Here is a 19,936-nt window from a genome sequence, read left to right as displayed (position 1 = left end):
CACTCCCCTTGAGCAAAACCAGGAGGAATTAGGGTGCGATTTGGGACAGAGGCTAAAATCAGAGCACAGAAACGCAATGCTGCTTGATATTTAGATTGGCACGAATAAAGCTGATGGTGCCAATTGCGTTTTCCAGCAAGCTAATCAGACAAAGAAATAAACTCTCTGAAGAACAGTGCGATGAAAGATGCTGAGCAGAGGAACAGGATGAGGGAACATATGAAGAAAGTGGACAATGAGAGAACAAACAAGAAAAACTGTAAAAATAGCAAAAGGAAAAACAACACATCTTAGTGGCCATGATCCAGTAAAATTCTGCAGCATTACAAGGATCTGGTCCACAGCAGAGCAGCACTAATTTATAACTTCAACTGACAAGCTAGTTGCTTCAGGTTGGGGAGTAAAAACAAGGGCCTCTTTTAATTAAAATAACATGAATATAAATGTAAAAGGGGGATAACATATGATCCACAAAGCTGACAGACTGAATTTCAATATCCACCCTCCACAAAGTCAATCGGTTTCAGTTTTCTTGGTGCATTTTTTAAAGTTCCTTAGCCATTAAAGCCAAAGATCAAGAGATAAAAATGAAAAGGATTTCGGTCTGAGTTTGATTTTAGCCATACTTGTGGGTTACCTTAACATGTTTTGCACTCCACAGTCGCTTGAGGCGGCTAACGTTACCTAGCTCATTTTATTCTCTGTAAACTTGAATTCTGTAAATGTATTCCATCTTGCCTTGAATTACTGAAAGGTCATCCGCTAGCTAACAGTACAAACTGAACCGCCTTGATTAGGCTACCAAACCACTAGAGCTGCTGACTGACCAACATACAGTTTAGACATTCATAAAAACAACATAGAAAGTTACCAAAAACAAATGAATTACGCATCTAAAATGTCATGGCTTATCCCTGCAAAAATCCTATGTAGTGTTGTATTTAGAAAAAGCGTTTTCATGCCTATTTATTTCAACGTTGTATTTCTTGGCAAAAATAAGAATTTTGAATAGCCGTGCACAGACCAACTGAGTATGTGAGTGAAACACAGCTTCAGAGGAACAGAGCATGCATACCTCCACTAGCCTGGGTCGAGGAGCACAGCATGCATACCTCCACTAGCCTGGGTCAAGGAGCAGAGCATGCATACCTCCACTAGCCTGGGTCGAGGAGCACAGCATGCATACCTCCACTAGCCTGGGTCGAGGAGCACAGCATGCATACCTCCACTAGCCTACAGCCGGTTTAAATTCTGGGTTTTTGAGTGGCAGCCATCTGTCCCGCACCAGTTTTGCACCAATACCGTTCAACCATTAGCTGTGGCCACGCTCCGCCCAGCATGTTTCAGCTCAAAGCCTACGACACGCTGCTGAAATGCCTCCGCTCAGATAGGCTTCCTCAAAACCAAATAGACTGAAGTAAAGGTCAAAAAGGTGGACAGGGTGTTTCACAGATTACGCACTAAAATAAAACAGTGACTGAGCTACTTATTCTCTTCTATCTGTTAGCGTGTACTCTCAAAGAGAGGTTAAACTGCTGAACTGCATTTAAGACGGGACTGATTTTATCAGGCGGTTTCGAATTCATTGGTAATGAGCCGGGATATGGTGACCACCGTGTCCAACCGTGGCCTCCTCCGTTGCCCTGTAGCAGCCCATCAACGGCACATCAAGTAGACATGGAGAGAAAGAAAGTGAGAAGAAAAAGCACCAAGAGAGCCAAGAGAAAGAACGAGAAAAAGACCCAGTCGGAGAGATTGGAGGAGAGGGGGACAGAAAAAGAGATGGAGTGAACAGACAGTGAGAGGACAGGCAGATCGGGGGTTAAATGAGTCACAAGCTCACTGGCCAATAGCTCAGCTGGACATTAACACACCCTCCTCCTGTCTCCCTTATCCCTCCTGCGTCTCAGATTACAAGCCCAGTAGGACTCCACTCCTGCTAATCGGGCAGCGCTGGCCTGATCCCACATCTGTTTCTGCTGTCGTGTCGCCGACCGGAGGAGCGCAAAGATCTGGTTCCAGTGCGGCGGTACGCGGCATCGGACAACGCGGCATCCTCAATGTGGCCCTATCACATGCATGCACGGGGTGGACTCAGGCAATGACCGGAAATGCCTGTAATATGGGGTATTTGTGAGTTTTAAGTGCTACTCACGTTGCTGATTCCTCTTGTCGCTGGCATTCTTGAGGGGCAGACAAACGGGACAGTCGTGCCGCGTACAGTTCTTCCAGTGGGAGATGATCTGCCTGGACGACGCGCAGTGTGCCACTGTAGGGGAGAGGCAGAAGAGCAAAGAACACCATCAGAATGCCATCGCACAAATCAGCAGGAACAGGTGCAAGCAAAATGGCAACGGCACGCAACGACGATTCAAATGTCATCTCCCACAATAACAAATGATCAATCATAACGTTATTAAATTGTGTTTAGCGAACAGTTATTGTAAGATCGATTTATACAAAACGCTTGCTCAGCAAGCCAGCCAAAACTCAGTTACCAGCAGGACAATTTCATCAAGATAGCCACAAGCTAACAAAGCTAGCAACAAACTAGCAATCTAACAACAGCAGGCTAGGGCAGTTGACGTTGAAGAGTCTAATTTCTTTTGAACATGTTCACTTTAGAAATTGTCCTGTTAAATACTGTTGTTAAAGGGCACTGTACACGCAAAAACACTGATGAGGCCCATAGGACTGGCTTCCCCTCAGTTTGGTTCCTCTCTAGGTTTCTTCCTAAGATTTGACCCAACTAGCCAATGTGTATCAATTCTAGTTGTTGCTTGCTCTTGGTTATTTCAGGCTGAGTATCTGTGAATGCACACTGTGACAACGACAGATATAAAATACATTTCATTGACTGATTTAGTGCATCTGGAGTGACTGTCAAGATTAGGACCAAATTGGAATGCAAGTATTCCTCAAAAAATATTCTTAAATAGGCCCAGAGTACTACCAGTACAAATAATTATTTATTTAAAATTATAATTCGATTGCTGTTTCAAAATCCGAATACACTTTGTGCTTTGAGCAATGTTCCTTAAAAAATGTCCTTTTCATAAAACAAACACTGCATTTATTATAATTGTTTTCGGAATAGGAACCAAGAATCATATAATTGCATTGGTATCTTGTTGAAGTTTAAAATTCTGATGTTGTGACATCCTTGCTGGCTATCAGTGCCAACAGCCTCCAGAACCGCCAGAGCAACAAGCCCTCAAAAAGCGCCTAAATCGAAATCCAAGACAGAGAGAGAAACTGGAGTCATCCCTAGGGCCGGGTTATCATTCCAGGCTTCAAACAGTGCTAATTCTCAGTCTGGGAAGAGTCTACTTTGTTTGGCCTTAGGAGAAAGAAAATGTGGTTTTGCTTGTGGTTCTTTCTGGTTCTGGAACTTCCAGGTTGGCCTTCACCTGGTTGCATTATTTACTGTACAACAGAGGCCAGGGAAACAAACAGTAAATTATTTTGTTGGGCAAAACAGGATTTTTTTTTTTAAATCTCACCAAGGTTTTGTAATATTGGGTTACCCTGTTCTTTATAGCAGGCATAGAAAAATGTCATGAAGAGATCAAGTTGAGTAGGGTAAACCGTAGAGAAACCTTTTTGCAACTGTGAACTAGAATACTTATTTAAATCTATCTAAAATGCTTCTTTCCCCCAAATAAACTCAATCCTCCCTGTCTCATGTGCTGGCTGATGTTGCTCCAACCTTGACACCAGCCTAGGGAAAGCCCCAGGGCAGAAGAAGTGAGTCTAAAACAAACAACCTGATGAATAAATGGTTGGTAGCAGTGTGAGAGAGCGCTGACGGTTACTTCCTAATCCACTGTTAATTGGACAACAAAGTCTGGTATAAAACTGGCCCCTTGCCCCCCACACCATGACTTATTTTTCAATCATCTACTCCTTATTACTCCTTAAAACAAAAATAACCATCTGAATCAACCTCAACTTAGACATTTGCCCAGCAAGCATCCTTGCCCTGGATGAGTATGTGGACACCAAATACATCAGTAATTGGCTAGACATGGTTTTCCTTGCTTATATCACACACCCAGAGTTGGTCTCTTTCTCTCACACACTGTGAAGCTCACCTTTGTAAAAATGACCACCCTGACAGTCCTTTACTTTGGCTCATAGTTCACAAGCGCACAACTGAAAATACCTCAACACTCATCACATTGACCTTAACGCAGGCCTGCTGTAACCTGCTACCGAAACAGACTCATTAGTGATGACGGTATTTACTCCCACGCCAATGACTGGACAAACCTGGACAAGACCTGTCACACCTCGCTCCTCAGAAAGACTAACCGGGCTGCTTTGGGATTAATGCCAGGGCTCCGGGCTAATTTTCCACTGGAGACACCGAGGCTGAGATTGGTGGCACCAGCACAAGATTTGATTGCATCCCAACCAGAAATTCTTATATAATATAATAAAACAAATATTTGGTTTACTAAACAAAGATTAATTCAGCCATGAGACTAACCTATGATTAAGCCACATGCATTGGAATGTCAGACTCTGTATTTCGTTACAAATGCAATTCAGCCTACACCTAATAGAGCACCTTGTTAATGTTATTTTACCAAGTCAGCATGCAAAGGACATGTCCTTATCTACAGCAAACAACGAGATCTCTGATGGGCTGATTTGATCATTACTATCGTACATTTTAGTAAATACCTCAAGCTACGGCTTGCTAGATTCCAACATGGCCAACAGTATCTTCAGCGTATGTTGGATTCGAAAGGGAGCTTGGTTTCATAGAAGGTCCTCTAATCGCATATTACAGGCGTGTTGCATTTTGTTATGGTCTCGTCATACTCGCTCGGTTTGCTTAATCGTTTCTCCCTTATTCGCCGTTTCATTCTGAGAATGTTTATTGCATTGGACAGTAGCAGCCTCTGTTTCCGCGTGCCAACTGGGGGCCGTTGTCACACTCCCACATTGGGAGTGCTGAGAGAAAGGGGAGAGTGGCTCTAATGCGGCTACACACGCAACTAGCGAAACAGACAAGTAAGGAGTTTGATATCATGACAAGTATGATTCACATTACCGAATGACCTAATCATGAAACTTGGAATGAGACTGCGCTGGTGCAATCAATAAAAAATGTAACCCAAAAAAATGGGGGGGAAAATGAAATAGTTTGCAAAATGCGACCACTTGGCAGCAGTCTGAAGGCACCTGTTGAGCATTAAACCCATCAATGTCTTACTGCGTATATTTTTATTTTATAAGAATGTTTACACACGCAGTATAGTGTTATAGTGTACATCATTTTGTAGTTTCCTGTCCCGTCCTGTTGTAGGCCTTTGGCCAGGTTGTTATTAAGAATGAGAATCGGTTCAATTAACTTACATTATTAAATAACAATGAAAGAACAGCTGAATGATTATCAGTAAATCCCCAAAATAAGCTAAGTTTTTAGCAAAAGGAACATTTGTGACAGTTCTTATTATCGATTCAATATAGCTCCACAACCACGGCAGAAGTCTTCACCTGCTTTGTGATTACGTCAGATCTGAGAAGGGGTTCAATAAACCAACTTTAAAGAGGAGTGTTGTCACAGGCGATGGGAAACAAAGAACCGGGGAGCCAGAAGGAAAAACTCATGTCACCGCCTGCTTAAATGTTTGGGTCCAAGTTAAACCTGATACAACCTGACACACTCACACAAAGGCCAAGACATAAATGAAACAGTGGCTGAAGGGAAAGTAGCACTCGAGGCGTGGAACTGGAAATCCCTGGTGGCGTGTCCAGATTAGGCAGAGGAGAGTGGCGTGACCGATACAAAGGGAAGCGGAGCGTCTGGCCCTCTGTGTCAGCGAGTGGAGAGAAGACAGCCAAGGGGGGGGGGGGGGCAGAGGGAGACAACCACAGACCACGACACAGAGGCTCTGCCCCCAACCTTAATTAGACACGGTGCCAGCCCTGGGCCCCCTCCGTCGACTCACCCTGGCAGGACTTGCCGGCCTGGCAGTGGGTCATGTGGTTGAGGACGTTCTTCATGGTGCGACAGTGGGGCAGGGCGCACGCCCGCACCTCCCCGTTGGCCTGCTCCCGCCTCTGGCACTTGTGGGCGTGGAGGAGGAGAACCAGCTGCTGCTGGATCAGTTTACGCTTCTCCGGGTCGGCTGTGGGGCCGGCGACTGAGACGGGCACGCCGCCGGACACGGGGACCATGCCCACCGAGGGCACCTGCTGCCCAGGCTGCTGCTGGAGCTGCGACTGGGGAGGTAAATGGGGTGGTAAAGGACGGGCAGAGGGAGGATAAGGGGGGAGAAAGAAACACATTTAAGAAGTCACCAACCAGAAACTTTCAAATAAAGCAATACAACTAGATTGACAGAAAGCCAGTCTGCACAAAGCAATTGGATACAGAATGTAACCGGTGTACATACAGAGAGAGACAAGAGCAAACGCTTGAATAAACTAAAAGCTGTGAACTACTGTATATACAATAGATTGGTTGAGTACAGCATACCCCGGCCCCCTCGGCCTTCAACATCTTGCAGTGTTACGATCTTGAACTAAAATAGACATAATCGGTACTTCCTGTCACTAACTACCAATATCCCAGACATTGGACATCCCCTAGAGCAGTCAGTCGAAAAACAAAAGCAGAATATGGCACAAAAAACTAAACAAAGGAAGGACATCCACTGGGGTTGGGTGACGGGACAGCACCAGAGAAGATCGTTCACTGGGGTTGGGTGACGGGACAGCACCAGAGAAGGTCGTTCACTGGGGTTGGGTGATGGGGCAGCACCAGAGAAGGTCATTCACTGGGTTTGGGTGATGGGGCAGCATCATCGTCTATGACATTTCCTGATTGGTGCCACTGAGCCTTTTGAATTGGTGACACCAGCATGTTTTTGTGCCTTAATGTTGTATTTCTTAAAGCTGTCTAGCTGCCACAAAATGTTTTTCTTGACAGCTTTGGTTCGCAAAACGCATTTCAAAAATATTTAAAGATTAATAATTGTTCACTAACAGAACATCACTAACCAGGCCATTGACAGGTTTCCCCTCCCTAATGATCAGTGTCTCACCTTTGTTCTGTGCTGGGGGACAAGGCAACTTAATCTACTCCATATGTTTTATAATATTAGTATATTGATAATAATGTGACAAGCACACAGAGCCGAGCACATAGTGTCTTTAGCATATGCTGGATTAGCAGGGAGCTCTAATATCTCAGATTTGAACTAGGTAAATGGCATATTACAGGCGTGTTAAACTTCACTCTGACCTAGGCACCTTCACATGACCCATCAGGTGACAGTCCTGCCACCTGTGCCGCCTCATTTGGAAACGTCTCATTGTGTAAGGCAGTTTCCCACAGCAACAGGAAGCTGTTCTCATAGTTACTACCTCGTGGAGAGTGAGCAGTAGAGCACTCTGCAATGTACATTGCAAAAAGAGCGAAGGGCACCAAGCAACGCCCAATGTTAAATAGTCATAACATGCCCCGCCCACTTCAAGACCCAACATCTAATTAACGCAGGGGCCTAACAGGGTTCCATTTTTAGAAAGAAATTCGAGATGGTGAGAACAAACAATTGCTAGATTAAAACGAAATAGAAGTTTCAACAAGCTTGATTTGAAGTAAATGCAGCCCCCGGTCAAAACCCTTTTCTGTCTTTGAACCCAAATGGATTAACCAGCATCACCCTGAAGCTCGGACAGCAGACCCCTGACCCCTGACCCCTGACCAGAATCAGAAAATCTCCTGAAGTCTACCTATTTTTTTTTTTTATAGAGGACATAAAATAACTACCACAGCCACCCTCTCTGTTGCCTTCATGTCCAGTCAACTATTACCTACAAGCCTGGCTATGTGGAAGGGTGGCCCATGGAAACTCAGTGCCAAAAATGCATTACATAGAACAGATATTTCCATATGTCAACTGGAAGACAAAGCAAGGATGAGTCAAAAGGTCTGATGAGACCAAAATAAAAGTTTTGGCCTCAATGCAGAACTGGTGCCAAGCCAAAATCACACTCTTCGCAATAGTAAAATGCAGGGATGGCAGCATCATGTTGTGGGGATGCTTTTCATTGACAGGGACTGGGAGACTGCTCAGAATTGAGGGCAAGATGGATGGAGGCGAATATAGAATCATCCAAAAGTACAACCAACAGGCTGTGGACTACTATATGAAAACCTATGCATTCCAGTGCAGGGAATAGCGTGACAGACTAGAACTGGCACTTACCAGGTTTGGCGCGCTGGTCACTGCAGCCAGCGCTGCCGCTGTCTTGTTGTGAAGTTGCTGGGGGTTAACTCCTGGCCCAGCCGCCCCCTGGCCATAATGACCTCCAAACGGACTGCCACCGCTACAGCCCAAGCCCAGCTAGGCGGAGGAGACATAGGGAGAGGAAGGAAGATAAGGGAAGCATGGTTAGGAAAGTTCTACATAGAATAGCAACAAGTCAAAAGGACAAAGTAACAATTACATTAATTCCAACAAGCCAGCACCAATTTGCCCGTAAACTTGCGTTTTCCAATTCGGCCAACCAATTTGTCGACAAGCACCTCTCCCAGTGAGATTCCACTCATTCACAGCTTGTCCACGTGTGCCTTTAAGACTCTGCCGACTCCGGTCCAACCATAACACGGCTAAGCCGTAGCCTCGCCGCCACATGCCTACGGCTGTACACATTCTCTCTGCTGGGGCTCAGTGTTTGGCAGTAGATGTAGGCCTGGGGGAACCGGTGGCCTTGGTCGCGCCCCTCCTCCTTCCGTGTCGTTCCCTCCATTCAGAACAAACCCTGCTGTATTTCTCCCCCATTTCCCTCCTCTCCCTTACTGTAATCACTTGAGCCTGCTGAGCCAGAAAGAGGCCCCAACATCCCTCCTTCCCCAGGATCCCTCTCGCCTCCTCTCTGATCACATCGGCCTGGTGAAGCCTGAGACGGAGGCCCTTACATAGCTCTCCCTCTCTGATCCCCCGCAGCCGGCAGGCTTAAATAAGGCTTGGCGGGAGTCCCCTAGCCCCCCAGCATCCCTCAATCCATCCTCCGCCCAGTCCCCCTCTCCAGCCCCCAGGCTGGTAACAGTGCTCAAGCAGACCTGTTAAAAAAGACAGCTGAGGCAGTCATGAGACCAGCAGCTTCACACACACACACACACAGAAGTGTACTGAAGTGTCCCCTCACACAGAGGAACAGATGAGAGCTGAAGAATCTCCTTAACACACACACACACACACACACACACACACCTCTTTATCCCTAACACACTCGAAAGAGCAATAACAGTAACCAGCTCTGCTCTAAGCCTTGCCACTCCACTCCAATGCCAGATCAGAGGGACAGAGGAGACAGAAACAAAGAAAGAGTAAGAAAGAACAAGGGAATTGTATTAACTTGTCTGGACATGCAGAGATCACCCCTTTTTAACATCCCTCTCACCCTTCCTCCTTCTTGCTCCCCCTCTTTTCTGTTTGTCCTTTCACAGTCACCCCATTATTCTGCATCTGATCACAGATTTACTGCCCAATGGGAGGTGGGGGCAGCGAGCCAGAGGAACAGAGGGGAATCACACACAAGAACAGACGTGGGGGACACGTGTGCGCCCAGAAAGGAGATTTACAACCTTGAATAATGCAAAGGCCAACCATCTACACCATAACAAAGAACATCAGCTGGCGGCTTCATATCACGGCACCACGAGATCAGACAACCCGTAATTCACCATCATCGAGACTCTTTCTTTCACCATCGCCGGATCTCTGTCCCACTCTTTCATTATCTCACCACTGAACTCCCACCGACCAGTACCCATGAAGTGTCAAAATTACCATCATTTTAAATCGGTCATCTCCATAACATTTAAGTAATTTCAGAGTTTAGCCAGAATAATGTACAGTACCACGAGTGCCTACATTTGCTGTACATAAATTTTCTTTAAGATTGTTATCAACGAATATCACACATACACAGAGAAAAATGGCAGCCTGTTTTATACGCATCAGAATAAAAAAAATACAAAGCTGTATATGGAAAAAGTAAAACATTTTGTGAAATTGTCCTTGAATAACAAATTGGCCTCTTTAATTGTGCTTCCAGCAAGAGGAATTTGGTCTGTCACAAACACAGCCTGCTGCTGACAAATAACAAATGGTTCCACATTGTTATAACTGTTTGCATTTGCAATGTAGCAGGTACAATTGTTGCGTTCAGTTAACGTTTACTGGCTAATACGGGATAATGTCAACAACGCGTTGATTAGATAGATGGGAGCCTGCAGCTTCGGATATGTCTAAGATTTGTTTGAGATGTCAGTGCAGAATACATGAACATTTTGATGTAAATGCAGTTGTTTTGTGAGCTACATTAGCCTATATAACATTACAAAGCTGGGATGGTGTCAATGCAGAATGTGCAATGAAAGCAGAGGAGAGCTTCGGCAATTCAACATCTCATGCTCTTCATTACTTTAATCAATTAACAAAGTTATGTTAGCTAGTTCACCGACCATCCAGCCTCTGACTACGCTAAGCTACAATTGGCTCTTTAAGTAGCTCAGGGTATGATGGAATGAGTAGTTATTTGTGAGTTTACAAAATACCAAATTAAACAGCAGAAACACTATAACCACAGGAGCATTTGTTTTCTGGGCAGAAATAAGTAATCGTGCATGCGAGAAAACACATTTTGTATACATTCGCATAAAACAGTTTTGGTCGCATATGCAACTCTGACCGTTACATAAAATTTCATGTTTTACATTCTAATACATCCTCCAAAAGCACACTGCAGCAGTATGGGGAGAGTGTTGAGTGTGTGCGCGTATGGTCCTGACATTGCTGGGTGAAGTGCTGACAAACATTGTTATCAACTCTGTAATCTTAACACTAAGCTTGTACTGCAACAGCCATAGCGCAATGCAACAGAAACCACTTAATGGGTAGATACATGTCCAGATACAAAATCTAGGCCATCCCAACTAGAGGTGAGTAACTTCTGTTATTGAGGTTACAATGTAGTATGTAAACTAATGAAATCAAATAAACCATCCACATAGAACCCTCTGACCTATATGCCTATCTTCCTAAATTCTAGAGAATATTTGTGTTAAAAAAGAACGCAGATCAAACATAGTAAAACTAAAATTTCAAGAGGGGGTGAAATGGAGTGTCTAGGACAGACACTGTAGAATGGTTTCTCATATATTCATTTAGGAAATGTTGCTGCAGGGCTCTTAAAACCACTGCTTTTCAAGTGACTGCCTCACAGTATAGCTGTGCAAGTTTAACCAGGGTTCAAGTCGTGGTTTTGGCAAAAAAAGAAACTTGGTAACTTTAGTCTCGGTGGCCAAGGAGGGCCTAGAAAAACAGGCAATGGTCCCACCCTAATATCTTCTTACAAAGAACACATTGCTCTAAGGAGCATAATCATTCATTATTTAAATTTATTTTGGTGAAATTCATGGCAAAAGTTTTTTCCAACCAGCCACAGGACCAACAAACTTTACCACCACACCAAAAACAAAATCTTAGGGGAAATGCTGGAAACGACACCCAGGTGCTTTCGCTAAGGGTTAGGTTAACATCTATAGCTCTCCACAGTTACAATCACTAGAGAATCCATAAGACCATGGCTGAACAGAAGCTACTGCTCACTACAACGGAAGCAGTTGGGGTCTCAAGCAACATTGATTGGTTTTGCAGTTCTCCAACATTACTGTGGCTAGCAATAGAAAATATATCATGTCGTTGGAAACAAGGAGCAGGCGTTTTACCACTCATTAAATTGGACAATTAAGCAGTGAATTGAGTTTGTTAAAAACCTAAACACTGGATTAGAGCCGGGCACAACCAGAGGAAGCGTCAGACATTGATGTAGTAGACCCTATAAAGGGGACACAGACAAACTGCAGCCTGGTCAAAATCTGTTTGTGTCATTTTGGCAATAAGCACTGCAGTTGGCAAGAGACCACAAACAGATCTGGGACCAGGCTACAGCCAAGCGTCTGAATCCGGGAAAGTGGTTTGGCTACAGCAGACGGAAATAATTTGCTTCAAACATGGCAGACTCTGTGCCCAGAGGTATTACACAGCCACTTTAATTCAGAATGGATCTGCTCCACACGGGGCCAACCCGGCACCAAAGCTGAGAACACATGCAACCCTCCATATGACTCAACACACAAAACCAAGCCATTCACTCTCGCCTCTTGCCATTCAGTATTTATTCTAGCTGTCCCTCACTGTCAAAGCACTGTGCCTCTAATCCGTGTGACCTTACCTTGCTCAGGTTACCCGTCTGCTGGGCGGGAGCAGTTGGGTTGAGGTTGGCAGCCCCCATCTGCTGGACGCCCTGCTGTGTGAGGGTGTCTGCCAGCGCACTGCCGGCTCCACCGCCAGGTGCCCCCTGCATTGCCTGGTACTGCCCCCTGCCTCTCCCGCCCCCGGGACCCAGGCCCCCGTTCATCACCTGGCCCGGCTGGGGCTGCCCTCCCTGGGATAACATCCCGGCATGGCCGCCCAGAGCCTGGTTGAAGTTCTGTCCAGTGGCGCTGCCCGTTTTGGGTGATCCTTGGCCCAAGGGGCTCTTCCCTAGGGTGGCGCCCAGCTGACCGCCCATGCCACCGGACTGAGGACCCCCGCCAGGCGCCCCGGTGAGATTTGAGGCGCTGCCCGCCCGGAGGAGCTCCGACAGCTGCTTGTGCTTAGCGGCAGCGTCCGGGAGCATGGAGCCCAGGGGGCCGGGGGCGTTGGTGTTACCCCCGTTAGAGGGCATGGCGCCCCCCATCAGGCCACCCAGGTCTGAGCTCCCGTTGGGAATCAGCTCATCTGGCAGGTCGTTCTCCAGGTCATCCCATGACAAGGAGCCGAGGTCCACTGGGAGGGGAAGAAGAGGAGAGAAGGAGGGGGGGTCATTTATTGATATTCAATTGGTTCAAAAGGTGTGTGGTCACATCCATATTGATAATGAGCACGGCACAAAACCGCCAAATATCAGATTTATTTTTGTTGGCAAATGTGAAACACACAAAGCCTTACTAAATACTGTAAAAATAGCAGTAATTTAAGCCACAAGGAACAACTATATCTTGCACCATCAGTCCCCCTTCCAAGATAAATGCAGTGACTGACATTCAATTCCAGTCCAATTATGTCCTACCATTTCTATTAGGGGACGTATGGATTTGCCGATACAATCCCAGGTTCAGAAGTTTAAAACACAAATGTGTGGAGATACGGACCCAAGTTGAGCTTATTAGGAGATGAAAAATCTCTACTTCAGTTTCATCGCAACCGACTAATTAGCCAAAGTGCTAACTAGATTGCGCAGCTGAGAGAGTCTACTGCTGAACCACAGCATACAAAGAGAACACAAAACAGCAGGAAGAAGAGAGAGATGCTGAGAGGGAATTTGATGTTTGAGCAGTGATAAATGAGTGTGTGTTGGCCCCCTGCCAAACACAGTTAACAGCTAAGACGGGGGGATACAGAATATCCCAAGGGAGGGGGAGGAGTGAATGTGTTTTGACACAATTTAACAGGCAACAGAACACACAGCATCACTCAACAGTTCACTGCATTCCGCTGATAAAATGCTGCCACGGCTCGATGTCGTCGCATTCAAACCGCAAAGTGCAAGAATAAAAAACATCTGCATGTTGTAAAGGTTAAAAAGGTAGGTAGGTGGTTCTTTAGACAAACCTCAACCGCTGCAAGTCGACACTAGGTTAGTAACATGATGATATACACCAATCAGCCATAACATTATGACCACCTGCCTAATATTGTGTAGGTCATGGAGCATGGACTCCCCTAGACCTCTGAAGGTGTGCTGTGGTATCTGGCAACAAGACGTTAGCAGCAGATCCTTCAAGTCCTGTAAGTTGCGAGGTGGGGCCTCCATGGATCGGACCTGTTTTGCATCCCACAGATGCTCGACTGGATTGAGATCTGGGGAATTGAGGCCAAGTCAACACCTTGAACTTGTTTGTTGTGTTCCTCAAACCATTCCTGAACCCTTTATGCTTTGTGTCAGGGTGCATTATCCTGCTGAAAGAGGCTAATGCCATCAGGGAATACCGTTGCGATGAAAGGGTGCACATGGTCTGCAACAATGCTCAGGTAGGTGGTACGTGTCAAAGTAACATCCACATGAATGGCAGGACCCAAGGTTTCCCTGCAGAACGTTGCCCAAAGCATCACACTGCCTCCGCCAGTTTGCCTTCTTCCCATAGTGCATCCTGGTGCCATGTGTTCTCCAGGTAAACGACGCACACACACCCGGCACTTCCATGTGATCTAAAAGGAAACGTGATTCATCAGACCAGGCCACCTTCTTCCATTGCTCCATGGTCCAGTTCTGATGCTTACGTGCCCATTGTAGGGACTTTCGGCATTGGACAGGGTATGGGTACCCTGACTGGTCTGCGGCTACACAGCCCCATATGCAACAAACTGTGTGTTCTGACACCTTTTTATCAGTACCAGCATTAACTTTTTCAGCAATTTCAGCTACAATAACTTGTCTGTTGGATCGGCACACCCCTCGTCTAAGTCATTACAATTGGGCCCTTGTCAAAGTCGCACAGATCCTTACGCTTGTCCCTTTTTCCAGCTTCGAACACATCAACTTTGAGGACAGAATGTTCACTTGCTGCCTAATATATCCCACCCACTGACAGGCGCCATGATAGAGAGATTATCAGTGTTATTCACTTCACCTGACAGTGGTCATAATGTTATGGCTGATCGGTGTATATTCTCCATAGGGTATTTACCTGCTGGCCTGTGGAACAAACTATGCTTATTGATAAATCAAATAGAACTGTTAAGAGGTGATATCTGAGGAATGCACTGATAGTTGAGGAATGCACAAGGTACTTTTTTTTTTTTAAACAACACCCAGCTATTAATAAAATCCTGATCTAGCAGCCAAAGAAGACCTTTTAAATCAACTATTACCATAGCAGATTGGAGGACAGAGGAGCATGAGAGGCAAGGGCAAGACCATGACAGCTGAGGAGTCTGTCTCCGGTTTCAGCTCTCCCTCTCCTAAACCCATCCATTCCATTCCATATGCCCATCACCTCACCTTCACCATTCTCCTCTTGATTTACCTGTATTTTAATGCGGGCCGGGAACGGGGAGACAAACACCCCAACAGCAACAAGCCACGTCTGCCTACCCCAAGGCACAATGTTAAAGTGTGTGCGTTTGTGTTCATAGCTAGGGACCGGACAGATGCGATGTGTCCATGTTTTACTCCCTCACCCTACCGAATGAGCACACAACAGAAACACACATGGTGGGGCTTTCCCTAATGACAGGGGGGGGGGGGGGGTGTACGCGCGGGTAGACTCGCACAGAGCGATGTCCCACACACGCATTACCAAAGACTCAGACATCCAAACAATTCTGATGGTAGCTCAGGGCTCAAAGACAGGTCTGTGGGGAGGAGTCTTTAAAAGATAATAAAAATAATACAATAGAAAACAACCGAGCCAGAAGAGCAGAAGCGGGACAGATATGGCAGATCTAGTATTTCCTCAAAGACACGCACCAGGTGTCAGTTGAGTTCACTAAAAAGCGGTGTAGTTTCTGCTTGGCTGAATTAGCTCTGAACCGACTAGAGCAAAAAGGAGAAATCAGGGCCAGATAACCGATAACAGGCCACTGACTATCCTATAACAGGGCTATAGCCTCCTGAGCTAATGCTGTCGGTCAACTTTCTTGGAATGCTTTCTTTGCGCTCTATCTTGTTTTGGGCGGTAGGCAGATTGGCACTTGGATTCGACATTCCAAAGGACCATACTAAAAACATACAGATACACAATAAGAGACAACCTCAGCAGGTGCACCTGTTTGGCAATTGGGTATACGTTTATTTCACAATCCGATTTTTACTGACAACGAAAAGCTACAACAAAAGAAAGGTTTAACTGAAAATGCGATAAAGTTCCCGACGAGATCCACGTGTCGACAACTGTTATTACTGGCCTCTGGCCAAAGTTAATGTCAGAGCCTGGATAAGAGCGTTCGCTAAATGATTATAACATCAAATATAACAGCCGCAGGGCACCACACAAGTATTCACAAGGAGCATGTGAAGGCTGAGCCGACGACCAAATTACACCGGCCCACAATATAAATTTAAAGAATTCTGGGAAGGGTCACATCTTTAAGGTTAAGGCATATGGTTAAGATATGGGATACAATTCAATGGTTAGGTTGAGGCTTATGGTTAAGGTAAGGGTCACCCATTTAGGGTTTCGTTAAGGCTTATGGTTAAAGTAAGGGTTACAAATTTTAAGTTCAGTTAAGGCAAGGGTTAGAATTTTGGGTTTAGGTGAAGGATTATGGTTAAGGTAAGTGTTCACAGGTAGTGAGAGGCCATGCCTCACACAAAAGTTACGTTCACGTTTTCCAAAAAAATGTATAGCTCCATTTCCGACCTCACCCCAGAACCAGCCCTCGTTCACTCCATTCTTACCACTCATCTCCTTCATTCTCTGGATTCTTTGCACCCCATCAATTGCTCCAAGGCTGTTTCCCCTCTGCCTTGCCTTCCCTCATTGCTCTGTTTAGTTGCTGATGTACATTGTTTTGTTGACCTTCACACACACTTGCCTGGTCAGTCAATTTGCCAAACCCAAATTTGGCCAAACATGCATTTTGCTAAGTTTTTAGAGGGTTACATTTTTTAATTGGCTGCACCGGCGTGGCCTTCAAAAACTTACCAAAACATGCTGGTGCCACATGCAGCACTTAACTTCGGATAAAATAAGTGCAGGAATGGACAAATCGCACATTAGACTATGTTAATCAAAATGTATGTGTTAATAAAGGGGTTGCCTACAAAAGGAACCGGAACCCCATTTGCCGAAAATTAGAAGTACCAGAACACCATTCCGGACCAAGTCGGGTACAAGTCAAAACACACTTTCCATCTAGAGCTGCCTCTGACACACACTTCACCTTACCCACTTCTTGCAAGTACCTACATTTCCCAATGAATTTCAATGTTGTATGACTAGATAAATCATAAGCCGGCAAATGTTCACACCAGTCTAACACTAGAATGAACCCGTCTAATTTGCTTGAGGGAGATTTTGTGGAACGCATTTGTTCTGTAAATGTAGGCCTTTTCTCTTTACAAATGAGCATACAGCAATGCAAGACAACTGATTACATTTTCTCTAGCAACAGTTTCTGTCTTCATCTAGAGGCATTTAAACAAGGCATATTTTCATCCTCCTCTCATTCCTCTCTCCATACATACTCTGCTCCCCGTGTCTCTTTTCATGCCAAGAACTGACAGATGCGTCTGGGTGCCGCAAAAATAGCAATATTTGCTAATAAGAGACAGATTTGATTAAAATGACAGGGAACTGCACGGTATAAAGAGCAGCTTAAAACGTGTGTAAAACGACTGCCGGCGGGAATTTACAATTACCAATTAGACCGTAATAGGCACAGGCTGAGCCGGAGCAAAAACACACAGTCACACACATTTCTTAGGTTTGGGTGATCGGGCGGTGACACGACCACTAGCCCCCCGCCATGACACCGCTCTCAGAAGTCCCCACATACCCATTTTCTCAGGGACCTCCGTGCCATTAGTGACTGAGTCATGAATGTGCACGGTGCCGCTTGGGTCCTAAATGTGCCGCTTGGAGAGGCAACGGCATGCCGCCGGGGGAGCCTGGCCTCTCGTCGGAATCTCACCAGGCTTAGACAGCGGCTCTGAGAGCAGGCAGGTGATTTACTGTTACAGGTGAAACGCTGTTAGTTCCCACTTCATTAGCACAGCCGGCGTTCAGCCTGTGCATACATAGGACGTGTGTACATACGTGTGTTTCAGTCTCATCCGGAAAGACTTAGGAGGTGACCTATTCTGGCATGTCGCCCAGACCGAGGAATTCCTAGGTAAGCTATTTGCTAAAAAGCTTCACTAACAATTCACTGATGACAAATGCATGGCAGGTACTGTTCACATGTACACTACCTGTACAACGTGTGCACTGTGGCAAACCACATACCAACTACTGTATCAGTGATAAGGGGGACTGAAAAAGGGGTGATGGGGGGGGGGGGGGCAGGAGGACTCTGCTAGGGTGACAGATGGCCTAAATGAGGGGGCCGGGGGATGAGAGGGGGCGCGTGTTTCCTCTGTCACTTCAATGAAAGGCGCATCCCTCTAAATCACTAACACACAAACACACACAAAACCTCTTCTCCAAAGGAAGATGTGCCACAGAGGGGATTAACTCAAGCCAGGCCCTAGGGGCCCCACGGCAGAAGGCAGGGGCCAAAAGTCAGGGCAGGGGATGATCCTCTGAGGCTGCCCATGCATGACCACAGACACTCAGGGCAAAACACACCCTTTGTTGGGGGTAATTTGCAGCTGATAGCCCCAAGTGTTTCCATGCTTCCAGTCTCTGGCCTATAGGATCTGTTTAGTTAATGTGGCGATAGGAGATTGAACATTAAAACAATGTAGTAGGTTTTGGAGGCATTTTAAGGTACTTAGCAAAGTATAATTATATAATAGGGCTGCACTTGACAACAATTTTACATAGCCTATTAATACTTAGTTGTTGTTTTTTAAACGTACACTCCAGCATTAAACCCAAGTTTAATGTGTTTGGTCTCGTCTGGCACAATACTTTTCAAAATTACATATTTAAAGTTGTTTATCATTTAAGAATTTACACAAATCTGTAGTGTGCTAAATGAGCCTGTGAAATGAAAGCGATAAAAGAAAATAGGGAATAGTGAAACATCACTGTGGGCTTTTTTTAAACAGGCAATATTAATTACACTGTACACTGAAGACACCAATATTAAAATCACCGTAGATTAAGACTAAGGACGCATTCACCTCAAAGTTTCTATTTCGCTGAAAAATACAAAACGCACAAACTGAGAACCGTTGCATGTACCATCAGTAACGGTATCCAGTGTAAATAAATTCCATGTGCACGAGTTCACCATCGGTTTGGTGGTGGTGCAAATGCTACGCTAACACGCAGCTCAGGCATGTATTCAATACGAATGATGTTTCGCATCAAAACAACTCACACCATGAAACCAAACTTAAGACAATGGCACACTTGTTTTAGATTAAACTATCGAGCTATTAAAATAAGTCTTCAATGTTATGGTCTACTGGTGGAGCAACAGTCTCCACCATTCTTTCTATGTTTTCTTTGCTGCGTCCAACATAAACCTAACTTGTCAAAAATGAAATTCATTGCCAAATATTTCTCCTTGTCAATGTAATCGACATTGTCAATTAGTCCTCGCCCTATAATATAATTATGGAAGTGCTTAAAAAAAAACATCTGGAAAGGATGCCCTCAAACCAGCATTTGAACGGCCAATTATTTTTAAGATACTAAGATGCTTTCTTACACAAGAAATATAGATTATCTGGTGAAAGACGTGGGCTGCATTTAAACCCATGCTACAGCAGTACATAGATGCTGGAGCAACAACAACATGGGGTCTTGATTCTTTTGCAGATAAAATGTTTATTCTCCCCTTTTGAGGACCAACTGTAGACGAGTGGTGTAGCACAACTCTGCGGCTGTGTATACACACCGTAAAAGCTTTGAGTAAAACACACAATGTTTGCCAAAAATTCTGAACGAGGGTTACGTTTGTCATGCACCTCTGGGGTTAGCAACAGACCAAGATGAAAATAATGTTGCGTGTCAGGTGCAGGAATGAAAAACAGAAACAATGTCTGCCATTTGTTATGCCCCAATGGTGAATTTCGTTATAAGGCACAAAAAACAGACCACATTCCGATCTAAATGGGATCTTTGTCATTGTCTGCATTTTGTGCACTTCAATAAATTCACCACACCAGAGAAGGTTATTTTCTGTAATGAATACCTTCCACTGCAACTTAAAAAAAATAAAATCTGTAACCTTTCAAAGATGTAGGC

General features: G+C 45.2%; 1 protein-coding gene across 2 annotated transcripts in view; it reads right to left on the bottom strand.

Annotated features, from left to right (window-relative positions):
* crebbpa (CREB binding protein a) overlaps positions 1–19,936 on the bottom strand; it is a 47,350-nt gene that overhangs the window by 25,453 nt on the left and 1,961 nt on the right. For both annotated transcript variants that reach the window (XM_010872740.4, XM_010872741.4), the window contains exons 2-5: positions 12,265–12,860; positions 8,229–8,366; positions 5,964–6,237; positions 2,156–2,269 (exon numbers count right to left, since the gene is read on the bottom strand). In XM_010872740.4, coding sequence (XP_010871042.2) covers positions 2,156–2,269; positions 5,964–6,237; positions 8,229–8,366; positions 12,265–12,860 — 1,122 coding nt within the window. The remainder of the gene's footprint in view (positions 1–2,155; positions 2,270–5,963; positions 6,238–8,228; positions 8,367–12,264; positions 12,861–19,936) is intronic.

Source organism: Esox lucius, chromosome 9, assembly GCF_011004845.1.
Source record: "Esox lucius isolate fEsoLuc1 chromosome 9, fEsoLuc1.pri, whole genome shotgun sequence".
Lineage (NCBI taxonomy): Eukaryota > Metazoa > Chordata > Actinopteri > Esociformes > Esocidae > Esox > Esox lucius.
The sequence above is the reverse complement of the archived record's forward strand: the minus strand, read 5'-3'. Positions and strand labels throughout refer to the sequence as shown.